This window comes from Tenrec ecaudatus, chromosome 4 (genome assembly GCF_050624435.1).
Source record: "Tenrec ecaudatus isolate mTenEca1 chromosome 4, mTenEca1.hap1, whole genome shotgun sequence".
NCBI lineage: Eukaryota > Metazoa > Chordata > Mammalia > Afrosoricida > Tenrecidae > Tenrec > Tenrec ecaudatus.
In genome coordinates, this window is record NC_134533.1 from 6,701,348 (window position 1) to 6,718,411 (window position 17,064).

At 58.7% G+C, this 17,064-nt stretch overlaps 1 protein-coding gene across 3 annotated transcripts in view; it reads left to right on the forward strand.

Annotated features, from left to right (window-relative positions):
- Window positions 1–15,551, forward strand: part of SPTBN2 (spectrin beta, non-erythrocytic 2) — a 51,466-nt gene extending 35,915 nt beyond the window's left edge. For all 3 annotated transcript variants that reach the window (XM_075545312.1, XM_075545313.1, XM_075545311.1), the window contains exons 16-37: window positions 6–762; window positions 1,211–1,413; window positions 1,726–1,816; window positions 2,054–2,200; window positions 3,212–3,475; window positions 7,717–7,941; window positions 8,192–8,281; window positions 8,598–8,858; window positions 8,941–9,071; window positions 9,689–9,893; window positions 10,408–10,782; window positions 11,281–11,525; window positions 11,605–11,743; window positions 11,945–12,029; window positions 12,253–12,449; window positions 12,808–12,953; window positions 13,042–13,111; window positions 13,188–13,223; window positions 13,337–13,557; window positions 13,713–13,886; window positions 14,378–14,420; window positions 14,723–15,551. In XM_075545312.1, the coding sequence (XP_075401427.1) occupies window positions 6–762; window positions 1,211–1,413; window positions 1,726–1,816; window positions 2,054–2,200; window positions 3,212–3,475; window positions 7,717–7,941; window positions 8,192–8,281; window positions 8,598–8,858; window positions 8,941–9,071; window positions 9,689–9,893; window positions 10,408–10,782; window positions 11,281–11,525; window positions 11,605–11,743; window positions 11,945–12,029; window positions 12,253–12,449; window positions 12,808–12,953; window positions 13,042–13,111; window positions 13,188–13,223; window positions 13,337–13,557; window positions 13,713–13,886; window positions 14,378–14,420; window positions 14,723–14,956 (4,339 nt within the window). In that variant the 3' untranslated portion in view covers window positions 14,957–15,551. The remainder of the gene's footprint in view (window positions 1–5; window positions 763–1,210; window positions 1,414–1,725; window positions 1,817–2,053; window positions 2,201–3,211; window positions 3,476–7,716; window positions 7,942–8,191; window positions 8,282–8,597; window positions 8,859–8,940; window positions 9,072–9,688; window positions 9,894–10,407; window positions 10,783–11,280; window positions 11,526–11,604; window positions 11,744–11,944; window positions 12,030–12,252; window positions 12,450–12,807; window positions 12,954–13,041; window positions 13,112–13,187; window positions 13,224–13,336; window positions 13,558–13,712; window positions 13,887–14,377; window positions 14,421–14,722) is intronic.
- Window positions 15,552–17,064: the final 1,513 nt, after the last annotated feature.

Below are 17,064 nucleotides of genomic sequence, written 5' to 3' on the forward strand. Positions count from 1 at the left end.
CTCAGGTGGCAGCAGTTTCGGTCCCTGGCTGATGGCAAGAAGGCAGCACTGACGTCAGCCCTGAGCATCCAGAACTACCACTTGGAGTGCACAGAGACCCAGGCCTGGATGCGGGAGAAGACCAAGGTCATCGAGTCCACCCAGGGCCTGGGCAATGACCTGGCCGGAGTGCTGGCACTGCAGCGCAAGCTGGCTGGCACTGAGCGGGACCTGGAAGCCATTGCCGCCCGGGTGGGTGAGCTGACTCGAGAGGCAAATGCCCTGGCCACGGGCCATCCCGCCCAAGCCCCCGCCATCCATGCCCGCCTCGGAGAGGTACAAGCCGGCTGGGAGGACCTGAGGACCACCATGCGGCGCCGGGAGGAGTCGCTGGGCGAGGCGCGGCGACTGCAGGACTTCCTGCGCAGCTTGGACGATTTCCAGGCCTGGTTGGGCCGCACGCAGACTGCCGTGGCCTCCGAAGAAGGGCCAGCCACCCTGCCCGAAGCAGAGGCCCTCCTGGCCCAGCACGCAGCCCTGCGGGGAGAAGTGGAGAGGGCCCAGAGCGAGTACAGCCGGCTGCGGGCCTTGGGTGAGGAGGTGACCCGGGACCAGGCCGATCCCCAGTGCCTCTTCCTACGGCAGCGACTGGAAGCCCTGGGAACCGGCTGGGAGGAGCTGGGCCGCATGTGGGAGAGCCGACAAGGCCGCCTGGCCCAGGCCCACGGCTTCCAGGCGTTCCTACGGGATGCCCGCCAGGCCGAGGGCGTGCTCAGCAGCCAGGTGAGAGCCCAGAGACGGGGGCAGAGTCCCCCCAGGAAGAAGAGGGGAACCGAGTCCAGGGCCACCGTGACATAGATAGGAGAGGGATGGACCAGGCAGGGGGTCTGCTCAAGGGGGCAGAGTCTTTGGGGGAACAGAATGCCCAAGGAGAACACGTTAGAAAGCCCCGGGAATGAGAGGAAGGGGGAGAAAAGATGTTGACAAACTGACTTAGAGAGAAGGAGGACTCCTGGCTAGTCAGGTCACTACTGAGGCAGAAATAGGAACCCCAGCCAGCTCCCTTGTAACTTTCTGAGGTTTATGCCAAGCAGTCAGGCTACCTTCTCCATCTTCAGAGCGAGCCACCCTCGCTGCCCCTTTCCCCCTGGGGAGGTCCTTCCTGAGCCACACTGCCCTTCCGCAAGGCTGTGCTTCCGGCAGGGAGCTAAACAGCTCCCCTCCAACCCAGGAATACGTGCTGTCTCACACGGAGATGCCGGGGACACTGCAGGCTGCAGATGCGGCCATAAAAAAGCTGGAAGACTTCATGAGCACCATGGATGCCCACGGGGAGCGGATCCACGGACTCCTGGAGGCCGGGCGTCAGCTGGTGTCCGGGGGCAACATCCATGCCGAGAAGATCCAGGAGAAGGCCGATTCCATCGAGAGGAGGTAGGTTAGAACAGCAGGCAAGTGAGGGGCGTCCTTGGAAGCAGGGGAGCCTCAGACTGACTGCTGGGTGGGAGGGAGGGAGGCCAAAGTCGGGGCAGAAGCCTGTGTGGTTGGAGAGGGCCGCCTTCCCCCAGCACAAGCTCCATCCACAGCGGGAGCTAGACCCTGGAACCGGGACTCTTGAGGGACCCTGTCAGGCTCCTGGGAGGCGGGATCCCTACCGTGGGAGGTTGAAGACCTGCAGTGTTGGTTAGAGGCTCCTAACCCTTCTGCAGCCAGTTGGAGAGTTCTCACCAAGGGCTGTCATTACAGACACAGGAAGAACCAGGAAGCTGCCCAGCAGCTTCTGGGCCGGCTGCGGGACAATCGAGGGCAGCAGCGCTTCTTACAGGACTGTCAGGAGGTGAGGCCCCACCCGCTCCAGGGGTCCCGAGCCATCCCTTTTCACTCTGAGCCCAGATCAGACCAGCAAGGCGTTGCCCGAGCATACGAGCCCGCTTCTTGGCTTCTTCCCACATGCCCCCCACCACCACCCAGCTTTCCCACTTCTCCCAGATCGCCCTCAAGACCCCCACCCCACCCCTTCTCCTCCCTCTGACACGCTCTGTATGCCCTCGCCTCCTGCTTCCTGCCGGTCCAGCTGAAGCTCTGGATTGACGAGAAGATGCTGACCGCCCAGGACGTGTCCTATGACGAGGCGCACAACCTGCACACCAAGTGGCAGAAGCACCAGGCCTTCATGGCCGAGCTAGCGGCTAACAAGGACTGGCTGGACAAAGTGGACAAGGTGAGGGGTGCCTTGAGGGCGTGGGGCAGAGGGGCTCCTTCCAGGCAGGGTCCTGGCCTCTAGTGCCACAGTCCAGGGGGACGGACTTCTCAGGCCTGTGGGACGGTAGGCTCTAGCTCTTCGAGAAAGCCCACATCTGTCAGGGACCAAGCTATAGCCTGGTGAACACAGATACTGTTCCCGGTTCGAAGCAGGACAATAGCCTTCAGAAAAAGTCTGTCAGAGGCCAGTTAGTCCGTCCTGAATCTGCTCAGCCATGCGGTTTGTGCTTCAGCTATCCAGCTCTGACGTCGGAGCGCAAAAGCGGCCTCACTCGCTGCCACCGGGTTGTTTCTGGCTGACAGCGACCCTTCAGGACAGGGTGGGACGTCCCCTGAGGCTGTCACTCTATGGGAGCAGAAAGTCTCATCTCTCCCTCTGAGCTGTTGATTTCGAACTGCCCATCAAGGCCACTACATCCCCAGGGCCCCTGATAGCAAGTGCAGATGACACACAAGCAAATGAGCGTGGCTGTGTGCCAATAAAACTTTATTGACAAAAATAGACAAGGGACTGGGTTCCGCCCCCAGGCCCTAGTGTGGAATTCCCTGGCTGTTGTTGAGATGAGGTTTGAGCTAGACCTGGCAGGGGGAGCCTAGGTTCAGGTCAGCGATAAAGTGGGACAGCTTAGAAGGGGCTGTGAAGAGAGCGTGGTGGTGAGAACACACAAGGACTTGGAATAATTGCCCACACTTCGGTCCCTGAGGAGCCCTGGTGGGGTAGTGGTTACATGTTCAGCTGGGACCTGCAAGGTCAGCAGTTCAAAACCACCAGGGCGAAAGATGAGGTTTTCTACTCCTGGAAACAATTCACAGTCTCGGAAACTCAAAGAGGCTTTAAGAGTCGCTGTGAGTCAGCTCTGACTCCCTGGCAGTGAGCTTGGTTTGGAGTTTGAGGTCCCTGGGCCAATGTCAGTCTATCGAGTTCGGGAGTGTCTAATTCTGGCGTGTGCTCCTTTCTCCTGCTGCCCAGGAAGGGCGGGAGCTGAGTCTGGAGAAGCCCGAGCTGAAGGCCCTGGTGGCAGAGAAGCTGGAGGACCTGCACCGGCGCTGGGACAAGCTGGAGACCACCACCCAGGCCAAGGCCCGCAGCCTCTTTGATGCCAACCGAGCTGAGCTCTTTGCCCAGAGCTGCTCTGCCCTGGACAGCTGGATGGAGAGCCTGCAGGCCCAGCTGCACTCTGATGACCACGGCAGGGACCTCACCAGCGTCAACATTCTGCTCAAGAAGCAGCAGGTGTGTCGTAAGCCTTTGACAGGGTGGCGGGGAGCTGAGGGGAGAGGGAGAGGGAGGAGGGAGCAGTGGGCACGTAGTACCTTCACTGGTGTGTCCCAAGGGACAGCTGCTCCCAGGATTTAAAATACCAGAAGAGCCGTGTATGGTGCTCAGGAGCCTCCAGACGGAGACCGTGAAAACCGCCGGAATAGCAGCAGAACATTGTCGGACATGGTGCCAGTAGCTCGGGAGACACTCAACATAAGGCTGGGGGAGAGGCCGGCCTTGTAAGTCTGTCAGGTCTTTCTGTGCGCATGGGACGCAAAGCAGAGGGAAGAAACGCCTGCCAGCATCCATCAGCAATTGGAATGTGGAATGGACGAAGTATGCACCTCAGAAAGTCGACATGTTCAGAAACGAAATCGATGATCAACAGCCGAGCACTCGCGAGCTGGGCTGGACCGGAGTACCGACGTGTTGTTGAGTCCGACAGTGTGTGCTCTACTGTGGCAGGAGTGGCAGGGAAGGTGTAGCATTGCCGTCTTGGTCACAAAGAACATGTCCAGGTCGCTGCTGCTTACCTGAATAGCAACGAGTCCAAGGAGGGAGAAAATACTTTAGAACCAAATGTGCCGATCATCACACAAGTCTTCTTAGTGCGATTGAATTATTGAATTGTGTGACGTGGACAAAGTGCTAATCAAGCTGTATTTTAAAAATCTTTTTTAAAAAAGACAACCCTGTCAGTGCTAGAATAGCCATATGCCTACCGGGGAGGCCAGTTCATGGGACTACCGTTTCAAATGCACACACCAACCACTATTGCCAAGATGATGAAACGAGAGATTTTAACCAAATTCTGCCATCTGAGATTGATCAAACTTGGAATCGAGCCGCCGTGGTAGGAATGAGCCCTGGGGCAGTGTTCCTTATGTGTCAGGGTGCTAACCATAAGACGCACTGGCGCTTACGTGATGGAGATGTCAACGGTGGAAACAAAGGAGGATGCTGATAGTATATCGCGATCGAAACCTGGCCCTGGTGACAGAGAAGCAGCTGGCGAGTTGGAGTCCGTGATAGAATGTTACAAGGGAAACAACTTGTCACAACTTCCACAACAACTATAACCATAGACCTCGCTGGGTGCACAAGCATCAAACGGACCATATCTGTGGAAAGAGACGACAGAAGCTCAATGTCACCAGTCAGACAAGGCTCACCTGTCAGTTCAAGGTGAAGGTGAGGGTAATTAAATTCCTGCGAGTCAAGTCCAACATTGAGTATATTCCACCCAATTTAGAGACCCTCTCCAGGATGAATCTGATGCTCTGAACACTAATTACGAAAGACCAACTGATTTCTGGGGTCACATCAAAGATACCGTCCGTGAAGAACGCAAGCGACCGTTATAAAGACAGGCAAGACCAAAATAAGTAGCAAAGAGACTGAAGTAGCTTCTTGAACGGACGTAGCTCAAGCAAGTGAAATGATGGAGTAAAAGAAAACTTCGCAGGGCAGCTTGAAATAAAAGTAAAGGAAACATTCAAAAGTCTGAAATTTAAAAGCCCAAAGGGAAGAGCATGCTCCGTGTTTCTCAGGCTGACAGGACTGAAGAAAAATTCAATCCAAGCAGTGCAGTATGGAAGAATTCTAAGACAAAACACAGGAAGCAGCAAAAGATGGGAGGAACACAAAGCGTCAAGAAGAGTTGGTCTGTGTTTAACCATTTCAGGAGGCACCATGGTGGAGCATCAATGGTATCGGAGGAGGACATTCGAGCTGCACTGAAAATAATGGTGAAAAAGCAAGGCACCAAGAATTAATTGAATACAAATTGAGAGGTGTCAACAGATGAATCCAGTACTCAACGCCCCCACTTGTTTATGCCTGGAAATTTAGAAAATCAACCTGGCCCACCGACTGGAAATCTCACTGCCGTTGAGTCACTGCCAACTCAGAGCAGAGTAGGACTTCCCCATGGGGGCTTCTGAGGTTGTCCGTCCTTCCAGAGGCAGAGTGCCTCGTCTGTCTCCCTTGGGATGGCTGGTAAGTTTGATTTCCCACTCGGCCACCCAGTATTCAACTCCCTGCGCCACCAGGGCTCCTAATTTTTACATTGTGTTGGATCACCTTTTTATTCTGGAATGCGCACAAATATGGAAGAGATCCAGCAGGTCATCCAACAAAACCTAGAAATTACCAAAAAAGTATCATTAATATCACAAGTAAAATGTCGCTGAAGATGACTCAAAGGCAATTGCCGCAGGTGCCCTGCCAGGGAGCTGCCAGGTTTCAAAGCCGCTTCAGAAGAGGATGTTGGCTGAGGTTATCCGTGCTGATAATAGATCTTGGCTGAAAGCAGAGAAGGCAAAGAAAGGATGCTCTCCTGAATTCTGTTGCCTGCGTGAAGGCGTTCATGCACGTCCTAACAAATGATGCATAACATTGCGAGGAGTTGCGATCGCGGGACGCACGTGCGCCCCTGCAAAACCTGTACACAGAGCAGGTGGCTCGTAGCAGAGCCATGCCAGCAGAACGAGGAGAAACTGTGGTTGCAAGTCCGGAAAGGTGTGTGTCAGGTTGTAGCCTTTCACTGTACTTATCCTCTCTGTGCTGAGCAAATAAGGGGAGAAGCTGGACAAATAGGAAGAAGAGTGTGGTGTCAGGATTGAAGGACGACCCCTTACCAACTCACAACGCGTGGACCCAGCCGCGCCAAGAGCTCTTGAAGGACTTGCTGATGAGATCAGAGATTCCAGCATGAGTTCCACTTCCACGTTGACACAAATAGAAATCACAGCGCCGGGGAATAAAACATTGACGTCAAGGAGTTCGTTAATTTTACTGGCATCCGGAATCAACACTCCCCAAAGCAGCAGTCCAGAAATCACTCGGTGTATTGCGCAGGGCAGATCTGCCGCGGAAAACTTCTTGAAAGTGTGACAAAGCAGCGATAATCACTTTGAGAACTAAAGCATGCCCGGCCTGAGCGGTGGTATTTTCGACTGCTTCAGCTGTGCAGAAGCTGGACAAAGAATGGCTGCCTTTTGAATCGCAGTGTGGACCGACAGAAACAAACGCGTCTGTGCCGTAAGCCGTACAGCCATCATGCTCCTTGAAGCGAGACTGACAAGCCCTCCCAGACGTGTCCTCAGGAGGGATCAGGCTGCCTCAGTGGCTGCAGCAACAGGCTCAAAGCGCAGCCGTGACCGCGAGGCTGGCGAGCGGGCGGTGTTTGGTTGTGTGTGCGTTCGGTCACAACGAATGACAACACCAACAGCCTGAGTTAGAATTGACTTCACGGCAGCAGCATTGGGTAGTAGAAAGTAAGATTACATAGAAGGATTCATGAAACTCTAAAGCAGGGGTCAACCAACTTTTGCTGTAAGTTCCAGGTAGTCAACATCTTGGGTCTTTAGGGCGGGGGGGCTGCCACTGTTGTGTGAAAGCAGCTTCTGGTACCAAAGTGGAGCGGGTGGTTTCACTGTGAAACTCAACACAAACGAGCCCCGGCACCGGCTTTCTTATGTGAGAATGGGCAGTAAAGCTTTATTGGCAAAAAATATTTTTGTCCCAAATAAAACTTGATTGGCAAAAGTAGGCCCTCAGCCAGTTGTCAGCGCCTGCTCTGAAAGACAGCAGCCACAGGGACAGCTACTGCCTTAGGGCTGAGGGAAGGCAACCGTGGAAGAAGCCGCTTGGAAGATGCCCTACGCCCACCTGAAGGCAGGCAGGGCAGAGGGCTGCCAGGTGGCTGAGGTGGTGGGTCTGTTGCCCTGGCAGTTCCAGGAACCAGAAGGAAAGGCACGCTGCTGCTCCGTCGCCCTCTGCTGACGAGACCTAGCACCGCACCAGCCGGTGGAGGAGAAATGTGTAGGGGACCCAGCGCCCACATCTCAAAACAGGGCGAAGGAGGGTGGATCTGGAATTGGGAGGCAGTGAATGGATAACTAGCATGGTTGGCAGTTCGAAACTGCCAGCCACTCCGTGGGAAAAAGACGGGACTTTCTATTCCCGGAAAGAGTGACAGTCTCAGGATTCCATGGGGGCAGTTCCACCGTGTCTGGCTTGACTCGATGGCAGTGAGAGGCTGGGTGGAGCATGGGACCCTGCATTATTAACATGTCCCCCTGAGCTGCTTACGGAGAGATCTGGGCTGTGAGGGGACGAGATCCTGTGGGATCTGGTGGTTACCCTTGGAGATCAGGAATTGAGCATGGAGCTAACACCCGCCCCCCCCCCTCCCCGCCCTGGGCTGGCAGATGCTGGAGCGGGAGATGGCGGTTCGAGAGAAGGAGGTGGAGGCGATCCAAACCCAGGCGAAAGCCCTGGCGCAGGAAGACCGGGGTGCAGGGGAGGTGGAGAGGACCTCTCGGGCCGTGGAGGAGAAGTTCAGGTCCCTGTGCCAGCCCATGAAGGAGCGCTGCCGGCACCTGCAGGCCTCTCGCGAGCAGCACCAGTTCCGCCGTGACGTGGAGGACGAGATCGTGAGTGGCATTCATTCCAGGCTTAGTCTCTGGATGGTGGGGCACCTCCAGCCGTGTTCTGCGCCCACCTGCCTCTCGGGAGATTGGGGCACACCCTCTGCTTCCTTTTCCCCAGAACCAACAGTGGCTGGTCCTTTGCACACTCACCAGCAGCCCCCAGAAAGCCTCCCCGAGGTACCCCACCCTCCCAGCCAACTCTTAGCACCCACCTGATCATGTGGACCTCCCCGGCCCTTCCTTTCTCCCCCAGCTGTGGGTGACGGAGCGGCTCCCCATGGCCAGTTCCAGGGAGCACGGCAAGGACCTGCCCAGTGTCCAGCTGCTCATGAAGAAAAACCAGGTGAGACATGGAGGCCAACGGCCAGGGCCCCCCACTCCAGCAGACTGGAGGTTTTAGTTTTTTGGCACCAGGCCGGGGTTTCTCGGGTCCCACCCAGATGCTGTGTCCAGCCCTAGATGCCAGTGGTTCTCCTCGGGACGGTGGGCTCCCTGGGCAGGGACAAGGGGGTTAGTCCCATTCTTGTGCCGGAAGAGAAAGGAGGGAAGAGGCTTCAGGATGAAGGGGGGGAGGAAAGGTGCCTCAGTGTAGAGAAGGGCTTGATCAAGGCCTGCGCAGGGGTGGGGGGTGGCTTAGCCACTATCTGTGCTGTGTGCAGACCCTGCAGAAGGAGTTTCAGGGCCACGAGCCCCGGATTGCAGACCTGACGGAGCGGCAGCACACCCTAGGGGCAGCCGCCGCCGGCCCGGAGCTGGCCGAGCTGCAGGAAGTGTGGAAACGCCTGGGTCAGGAGCTGGAGCTCCGCGGGGCGCGCCTGGAGCAGGCCCTGCGGGCTCAGCAGTTCTACCGGGACGCCGCCGAGGCCGAGGCCTGGATGGGCGAGCAGGAGCTGCACATGATGGGCCAGGAAAAGGCCAAGGTGGGACCCTGGGCAGAACCTGGCCGGGCGGCTGGTCCTCCCTCTCCTGACTCACACTCCCTGACGCCACTGTGTCCCCCAGGACGAGCTGAGCGCCCAGGCCGAGGTGAAGAAGCACCAGGTGCTGGAGCAGGCCCTGGCCGACTACGCACAGACCATCCACCAGCTGGCGGCCAGCAGCCAGGACTTGATTGATCATGAGCACCCAGAGAGGTGGGCAGCCTGGAGGCACCTGGGAGGGGAGATGGGCAAGACCAGGGGCACAGAACCACCTGGAAAGCCAGCCAGGAGGGGCTGCAGAGTGTTAGTTCCCCAGTGACATGCACAAGTGGGTGGCTCTGACCAACGGAAAGTTATTTTCTCACAGGTGAGCAGGTGAGAAGTCTGAACTCAGGGCACTGGCTCTGGGAGAAGGTCCCTTTCTTTTCAGCTTCTGTACCTCTGACCTTGGTGCCCTCTGCCTGCCCCCACCTCAGCTCTCTCGCTTAACCAGCCAGCCATCAAGTCGGTATCGACTCGGACGGGGTCGAGCTGTCCCTGGGGGTTCCCAGGACTATAACCGGGTTCAGGAGTAGAGAGCCCCATCTTGTCCCGCAGTGCGGTTTCAAACTGCTGGCCCAGCACATCACCATTTCCCCCTCTGGGCTCCCGCTTAGTCAGCGCTCTCACACCTCAGAGGAGATGGACTCCCAGGGCATCCTGCACGAACACGCCTGGTCCCAGACGAGATTATAACCCCAGATATCACGGGGTTCCCACGGGGCTCTTTGGGTCAGGCGGGCTCCAGGGCCGTGTCCTGAGGCCAGCGCCCCCCCCTCCTCCACCCGCAGCACGCGGCTCTCCATCCGCCAAGCCCAGGTGGACAAGCTGTATGCCAGCCTGAAGGAGCTGGCAGGGGAGCGGCGGGAGCGCCTGCAGGAGCACCTCCGGCTGTGCCAGCTGCGCAGAGAGCTGGACGACCTGGAGCAGTGGATTCAGGAGCGCGAGGTGGTGGCCGCCTCCCACGAGCTGGGCCAGGACTTCGAGCACGTGACTGTGAGTATGTGGAGGACGCTGGGAGGGCCCAGTGCTTGGCAGAGCACCCAGGCACGAGGCCAATGCCAAGCAGGCTGTACCCTCCATGGTGTGGGGGGGCCCTCAGCTGAGCATAGGCAGGGGCAAAGAGGGAGTCTCCAAATCCTCTCGTCATCTGTACCCAACAGGGAGGTGGGAGGCGATGACATGGTCGGTACCCTGCCACAGCGTGGGGTCTTGGGCCCAGTGAGCCCTGGTTAGAGTCTCTTTGTCTGGAAGCTGAAAGTTCCAAGCACCCCAGAAGGCCTTTGCTGGGGGTCACGGAAGGTTTTGCCAAAGCTGCAGGGCCACGGGAGCAGCCACATCAGTTGCATAAATTTAGCCTTATAGGAAAACCCACTTGGACCCAGGTGACCCAGGAAAGGCAGCTGGCTCGCAATCTGGGCTGAGAGGATTCGGCACCTCGCCCAGGCTCACAGCACCATCCTGTCTCACTTCCCTTTCCCACCACCCACCCTCCCCCTTCTTCCACCAGATGCTCCGGGACAAATTCCGAGAGTTCTCCCGGGATACCAGCACCATCGGCCAGGATCGCGTGAAGAACATCAACACACTGGCCAACGGGCTCATTGCCGGGGGCCACGCCGCCCGGGCCACGGTGGCCGAGTGGAAGGACAGCCTCAACGAGGCCTGGGCTGACCTGCTGGAGCTGCTGGACACGCGGGGCCAGGTGCTGGCGGCTGCGCACGAGCTGCAGCACTTCCTGCACGGGGCTCGCCAGGCGCTGGCTCGGGTGCAGCACAAGCAGCAGCAGCTACCGGATGGGGCAGGCCGAGACCTCAATGCTGCCGAGGCCCTGCAGCGCCGCCACTGCGCCTATGAGCACGACATCCAGGCCCTCAGCGCGCAGGTCTGACCCCAGGAGGGCAGGGACCTGGGTGGGGGGCTTCCAGGAGCTGGGGCAGCATCCTCGAGGGCAGGCTGGGGGTGGTGCTGTTTTCGGGTGAGGTTTGGAGCTCAGTGCATAGTCTGCTGTGCTGCCAGGGCTCCTGTGGAACGAGCGATATGAGGTACCCCCCAAAACACCGTGGTTGGTTCCCGATAACTGGACAAACCACATGTCGGTCGGAGCAACCATGCGCAAACCTTAGACCCCTCTAATTGCGTCCACCTGCACAGTCTCTAAGGACTCTCCTGGACGGGCCTCAGGAAGCTCCACTGGTTTGCAGCCCTGTTGAGGGTGGCCCCGAGGCGAAGGCTTGTCTCCCGGTGTGGCCAGGTGTGGGCAGACTGCCCTGCTCACCTGGCTGCTCCCACTGCTGCCCTGGCTGGTGGCACCGCCAGGCCTGAGGGAGCTGCCGTTCTGGTGTTGGGGCCGACTCTCGCTGGCTCTCTCTGGGCCCCACAGGTCCAGCAGGTGCAGGACGATGGCCAGCAGCTCCAGCAGGCCTATGCTGGGGAGAAGGCAGAGGAGATCGGCCGCCACATGCGGGCCGTGGCTGAGGCCTGGGCCCAGCTGCAGGCAAGCTCGGCCGCCCGCCGCCAGCTGCTGCTGGACACCACAGACAAGTTCCGCTTCTTCAAGGCTGTCCGTGAGCTCATGCTGTGGATGGACGGTGTCCACCTGCGGATGGACGCCCAGGAACGGCCCCGGTGAGTCCCCAGGCCAGCCGCACCCAGGGCTGCAACCAGGCTGTGGGCAGCGCATGGCTTCATGTCTATATTCCCTCAGGGACGTGTCCTCAGCAGACCTGGTCATCAAGAACCACCAGGGCATCAAGGCCGAGATTGAGGCGCGGGCAGACAGCTTCTCCACCTGCAGCAACATGGGCCAGGAGCTGCTTGCCAGGGGCCACTACGCGGCGGAAGAGGTAAGCGAGGGGGTGAGTCCTCCCCCGGAAGGCTTTGAGGGGCCTGCACAGTCCATCTGTCCTGCTTGTCTCCTCGCTCTCTGACCCCTCAACACTATTTGGGAATTGCCCACTGTTTCCCCACAACCTGGTGATCTCGGTAGATCCCATGCATGAGCCCCACCCACACCCTGCTTGGCTGACTCCCACCTCTGCCCGCAGATCTCCGAGAAGCTTTCTCAGCTGCAGGCCCGGCGCCAGGAGACAGCTGACAAGTGGCAAGAGAAGGTGGCCTGGCTCCAGCTTGGTGAGCTGCTGTGTCTTGCATCCAGGGGTCCTGTGGCGGTTGGGGGTCGGGGCAACTGGGAGAGAAGCTCATATCCTGCAGGCTCCAGAGCCAAGGAAGCCAGGAATCCTGGCCCTCTGGGCACTGGCCCTGCCTGCTCTTGCTCTGGGCACTGCTCCTCCTGGAGCTGGCCCGGGCAGCGGCGCCCACCTTACCCTGGCCTCGCCCTGCCCCACCCCTGCAGTTCTGGAGGTGCTGGTGTTTGGCAGAGACGCTGGCATGGCGGAGGCCTGGCTGTGCAGCCAGGAGCCGCTGGTGCGCAGCGCGGAGCTGGGCTGCACGGTCGACGAGGTGGAGAGTCTCATCAAGCGCCACGAGGCTTTTCAGAAGTCCGCGGTGGCCTGGGAAGAGCGCTTCAGCGCCCTGGAGAAGCTTACCATGGTGAGGGGCCTGGCCCGCAGCCCAGCGGGCATGCTAGGGGCACCTTCTGGTGGCCAGAGTGGGGACTCACCCCGTGCCCCCACCCACGTTGCTGAAACCCAGTACCCTCTTCCATCTGAGTCCTGGTCTCCATCCTGCAGTATGACCCTCTGTGTTCTGAACAAGGAGTGGCACCTCGGCTAGAGCGCCCAGCTGCCGACTGCTGGCGGGAGAAAGCCATGGCAGCCCGGGTCTGTGGCAGTGGCAGCCACGGGAACCCCACGGGGCACTGCTGCTCAGGCCTACAAGGATGCAGTGCGTCACAGTGGGTGCTGCCCAGTGGGTTCAGTTTGCGCTCTGACCGTGGCTCTCTTGGCAGCTGGAGGAGCAGGAGAAGGAGAGGAGGAGAAAGGTGGAGGAGGAGGAGGAGCGGAAAAGACAGCCCCCTGCTCCTGAGCCCACGGCCACGCAGCCAGAAGCGGACCTGGTGGACGGCCAGACAGCTCCTGACGCTGCCTGGGACGGGTGAGAGCCGGGCCGAGCCAGGAGAGGGCTGAGGGCCGATCCCAGCCCACCCAGGATCGATTATTCTGAGCCCCTTCCACCATTCCAGGGCCCACCCACAGCCGCTGTCATCCACGCCCACCGTCAACGGGGTCTGCACGGATTCTGAGTCCTCCCAGGTAACCGCCCGGGGCTGGGGGCCCATCGGAGGCCCGGCCTCAGAGCAGACCCTCTGACGCTCGCTTGTCTTTGCAGCCTGTGCTGGAGCAGCGCAGCATCCCCGAAAGGCCAGTGAGTGTCTTCTGTGGAGAGGTGGGAGGGGAGGAGGGGGCTGGGGGGAAGACATCTCCCAGGTCACTCCCAATCCCCACCCCCCCACGTCACAAACAACTTTCTCCCCGCAGGCATCTGGCACCGGAGACGAGGCCAACGGGCCCCGGGGGGAGAGGCAGAGCCGGCCCCGGGGCCCGCCCCCACCCGCGATGCCCCAGAGCAGGTCATCTGAGTCGGCACACGGAGCCGCCTTGCCCCATCGCGCCCCGGAGCCCTCTGCCCAGGAACAGATGGAGGGGATGCTGTGCCGAAAGCAAGAAATGGAGGCTTTCGGCAAGAAGGCTGCCAACAGGTACGTGTCTGGCCCAGCCAGGCCTGTGGCCTGTGGCCTGCCTCCCAGCACCTGCTTGGATAGAAGAGGCCAACTGTGGTCCAGTAACAGGCTCCAGACCAGAGAGGGTCCAGATGTTCAGCCCATCTCACCCTGACCTTACCTCCACCCCCAAGGTCATGGCAGAATGTGTACTGCGTCCTGCGCCGTGGGAGCCTCGGCTTCTACAAGGACTCGAAGGCGGCCAGCGTGGGCGTACCCTACCATGGAGAAGTGCCTGTCAGCCTGGCCAGGGCCCAGGGCAGTGTGGCCTTTGATTACCGGAAACGCAAACATGTCTTCAAGCTGGGGTAGGAGCAAGGCGCCCTGCCCACAGGGCTTGGGCAGGCAGGGGAGTCAGCGCTGTCACGGGCCAGGGGCAGCTGGAGTCCGTCCAGAGGGAGTGGGGACAGGGGCCAGGACCATTGGAGTAGGCGGCCACAGGAAGGCCAGAGGAGAAGCCTAACGGTTGGTAAAGGACATTTCCAGCTGGGGACTCTGAGCCCCCAGACCCCTGGGCCTGCTCCTGCCCCCGCCAGCTGGCCAGCATCCCCAACCCCATAAGGCCAGGTCTGGAGCAGAGGTGAGGGCACCTCAGTCCTTGGCAGCACTTTTAAAAGGGCTTCCGCGTAGAATCTGAAACAAGGCATAAAACCTGCCTTTGCTGTGCTGGGGCTGCCACCAGGGCTCCCCTCAGCCTGATCCCGGGGACCAGGACACACTAGCCACCCCAGAGGGGGCGAACCCCGACTGCCGGCTCTGCCCTGAGGCCTTTCTCTCTACCCCTCTTCCTCCTCCCCAGCTTACAGGATGGAAAAGAGTACCTGTTCCAGGCCAAGGATGAGGTGAGCAGCCCCGCTCTCCCTGGGTCCCCAAAGAACCCACTGCTCAGACTCCCCTGTTTCTTGCTCCTCTCTTCCTTCAAGCCTCACCCCTGTAACAAGAAAGCCCAGGGTGTGTCCACAGGATGCTGTTTGGGGTGTCCCCCACCCCACTCCCCATCCTCCAGCTCCTTTTCTGTCAGGAGAACAGAGTCCCATAGCTTCTCTGCCTCCCCTTTCTCTCCCCACGTGCCCACCACCTGCCTCCCTACTGCCCTGCACAGCTGCCCCAGGGCTGACGGGGCCTCCTTCCATCCTCCCTGCAGGCAGAGATGAGCTCGTGGCTGCGGGTGGTGAACGCAGCCATTGCCACTGCGTCCTCTGGCTCTGGAGAACACGAAGAGCCAGTGGTGTCCAGTGCCAGCCGGGGCATGACCCGGGCCATGACCATGCCCCCAGTGTCAGCGGTCGGAGCTGAGGGGCCCGTGGTGCTCCGCAGCAAGGACGGCAGAGAGCGAGAGCGGGAAAAGCGCTTCAGCTTCTTCAAAAAGAACAAGTAGTTGGGGCCAGACTCCCAGGACAGCTCCCTCCCTCTGCGGGGAAACTGCCAGGGACTGTCCACAGGGACCACCCTCCTGTCAGGACAACTGCCTGCTGCTAGGGACCTCTGCCAAGGCCAACCCACCACCAGGAGCTGTCACTGGGGGCTCACCAGCGTCTCCCAGGGCAGTCCTTTTGCTATTTAATTCCAGACTGGTGGTGGGCCCCAGGCAAGCCCCAGTTCCACTCCCCACCTGTACTTGGTCCCTCGCCCCCCAGCCTTGTGCCTCTATCACCCACCACAGTGCGGACAGCACCCTCAACACAGGCCACGTGGGGACTGGCTGCCCTGCCTCAGGGTCGTTCTTCCAACACGGCTAGGACACTCCTCCTGGGTCTTCGCTCCTGGGGCCAGTCAGGAACCTCGCAGAGCCAACGCGGGACCTGGGGGCAAGTGTGCCAGAGTCAGATGGCGAAGCCCGCCCTCCCCGTCCTGTCCTCATCCTCTGCCCCGAGTGGCCACTCCACCTGCAGTCACTCACCGGCTCTCAGGTGGGAGTCGCCCAGGGGCAACCACAGCCTTGAGTTTGGCCGAGGAGGTGATTAAACAGCTCAGCTTCTCTTCTGGACTCCAGGTGTCCTTGCTTTCCTGACCACTGTCCTCTCTTAACGTCCAGGGGCTCCCCTTTGGCTCCAGGTTTGCATGTCAGTCTCGGCTCTGCCCACAGCCTCCAGGCCCTCAAAAGACCACCTCCCTATTTTGGACTCCTGTCCCCATGATGATGACCTCCTTTTCTGGGTTGATCAGGTCCCAGCATCGTCTTAGATCAAAGAAGTTCAGGCCCTGACTCCTCTACTATGATGCTCCGTGTGCACATCCTCCTGGATATAAGGCAGCAAGTGCAGAGCATGCCGCAGCCTGGTGGCTGTCTCTGCTCCACTTGACAGTGGGGAACTGAACACACAGGGTGGGCCTGCTGAACAACCTGGTAGAGGGCCAAGGGAGCAGCCACAAGGTTCATCCCAACATACAGAGAACATTCCAGATCTGATGAAGTCTATGAAACAAGTAGCATCTGCCTTGTCTCCACTTGGCAATTAGAAGTTTCTGGGTACTGGTATTTAGCCTAGCACTCAAGAGATTGATGGAAATGTCCACTCATTGGTCACCTCCCACTGCCGCCACCACTGTCTCCTCATTGTGCTTCAAGGGCTCAAAGATCTTTCTCAGAAAGTTGCCCCCATCTTTGGTGAAACCAGCCAGGAGTCCTGGCTGCCTAGCCCCTTGACCGTCCGTCACCAGTCTTGACAGAAATAGACCGGTCAGTGTGGGCAGGCCCAGGGCTAGCACAACACAACCCCAGAATTCAATCCAGAATAGCAAACAGCCATCCCTTTCTCACGTGCAGAAGTCGTCATGGAACCGAGTGGAATCCTTCGGGGGCTTAACCAAGACAGGTCCGCAAGCACGAGAGAAACTCAATGAGCACATTGGCACAAGAAAAACAGCAAACACCCCACCAGTCATGGAGATGCCGTGCGCAGGACCCCCCAGCAACATTTTGTTTTGTCACATGAATGGGTCAACTCCATGGCCCCTCAACACCGACAACATGTCTTGACTTAAAAGTGAGCCCTGCTGGTGTCGTGGTTATGTGTTGGGCTGCTAACCACAAGGCCAGCAGTTCAAAGCCACCAACTGCTGTGAGAGAAAGATGGGCTTTCTACTCTTACAAAGAGTTATAGTCTCAGAAACACAGAGGTTGTTTGCCCTGTTGTAGGGTTGCTGAGAGTCAGCCTTGACTCAATGGCAGTGAGGGTGTGTGTCTGTGTGTTTGTCATGTGGTAGATACATCAGGTCTCAAAGTAACTAAATTTCAGTTCGGCATTATTCTTGGGTGATTTACAGGTGGCTCATACACATTCCCACTGAGCAGCTCCGAGTGGATGAAAGCCTTGAACAAAGTTAAAGACGACGTAGACGATCGTGTCTCAGGCTTAGACAATAGTCCAAAAGAACCGATTTTTTTAAACAATTTATTAGGGGCTCATACAACTCATCACAGTTCATACATATACATACATCAATTGTGTAAAGCACATCTGTACATTCTTTGTCCTAATCATT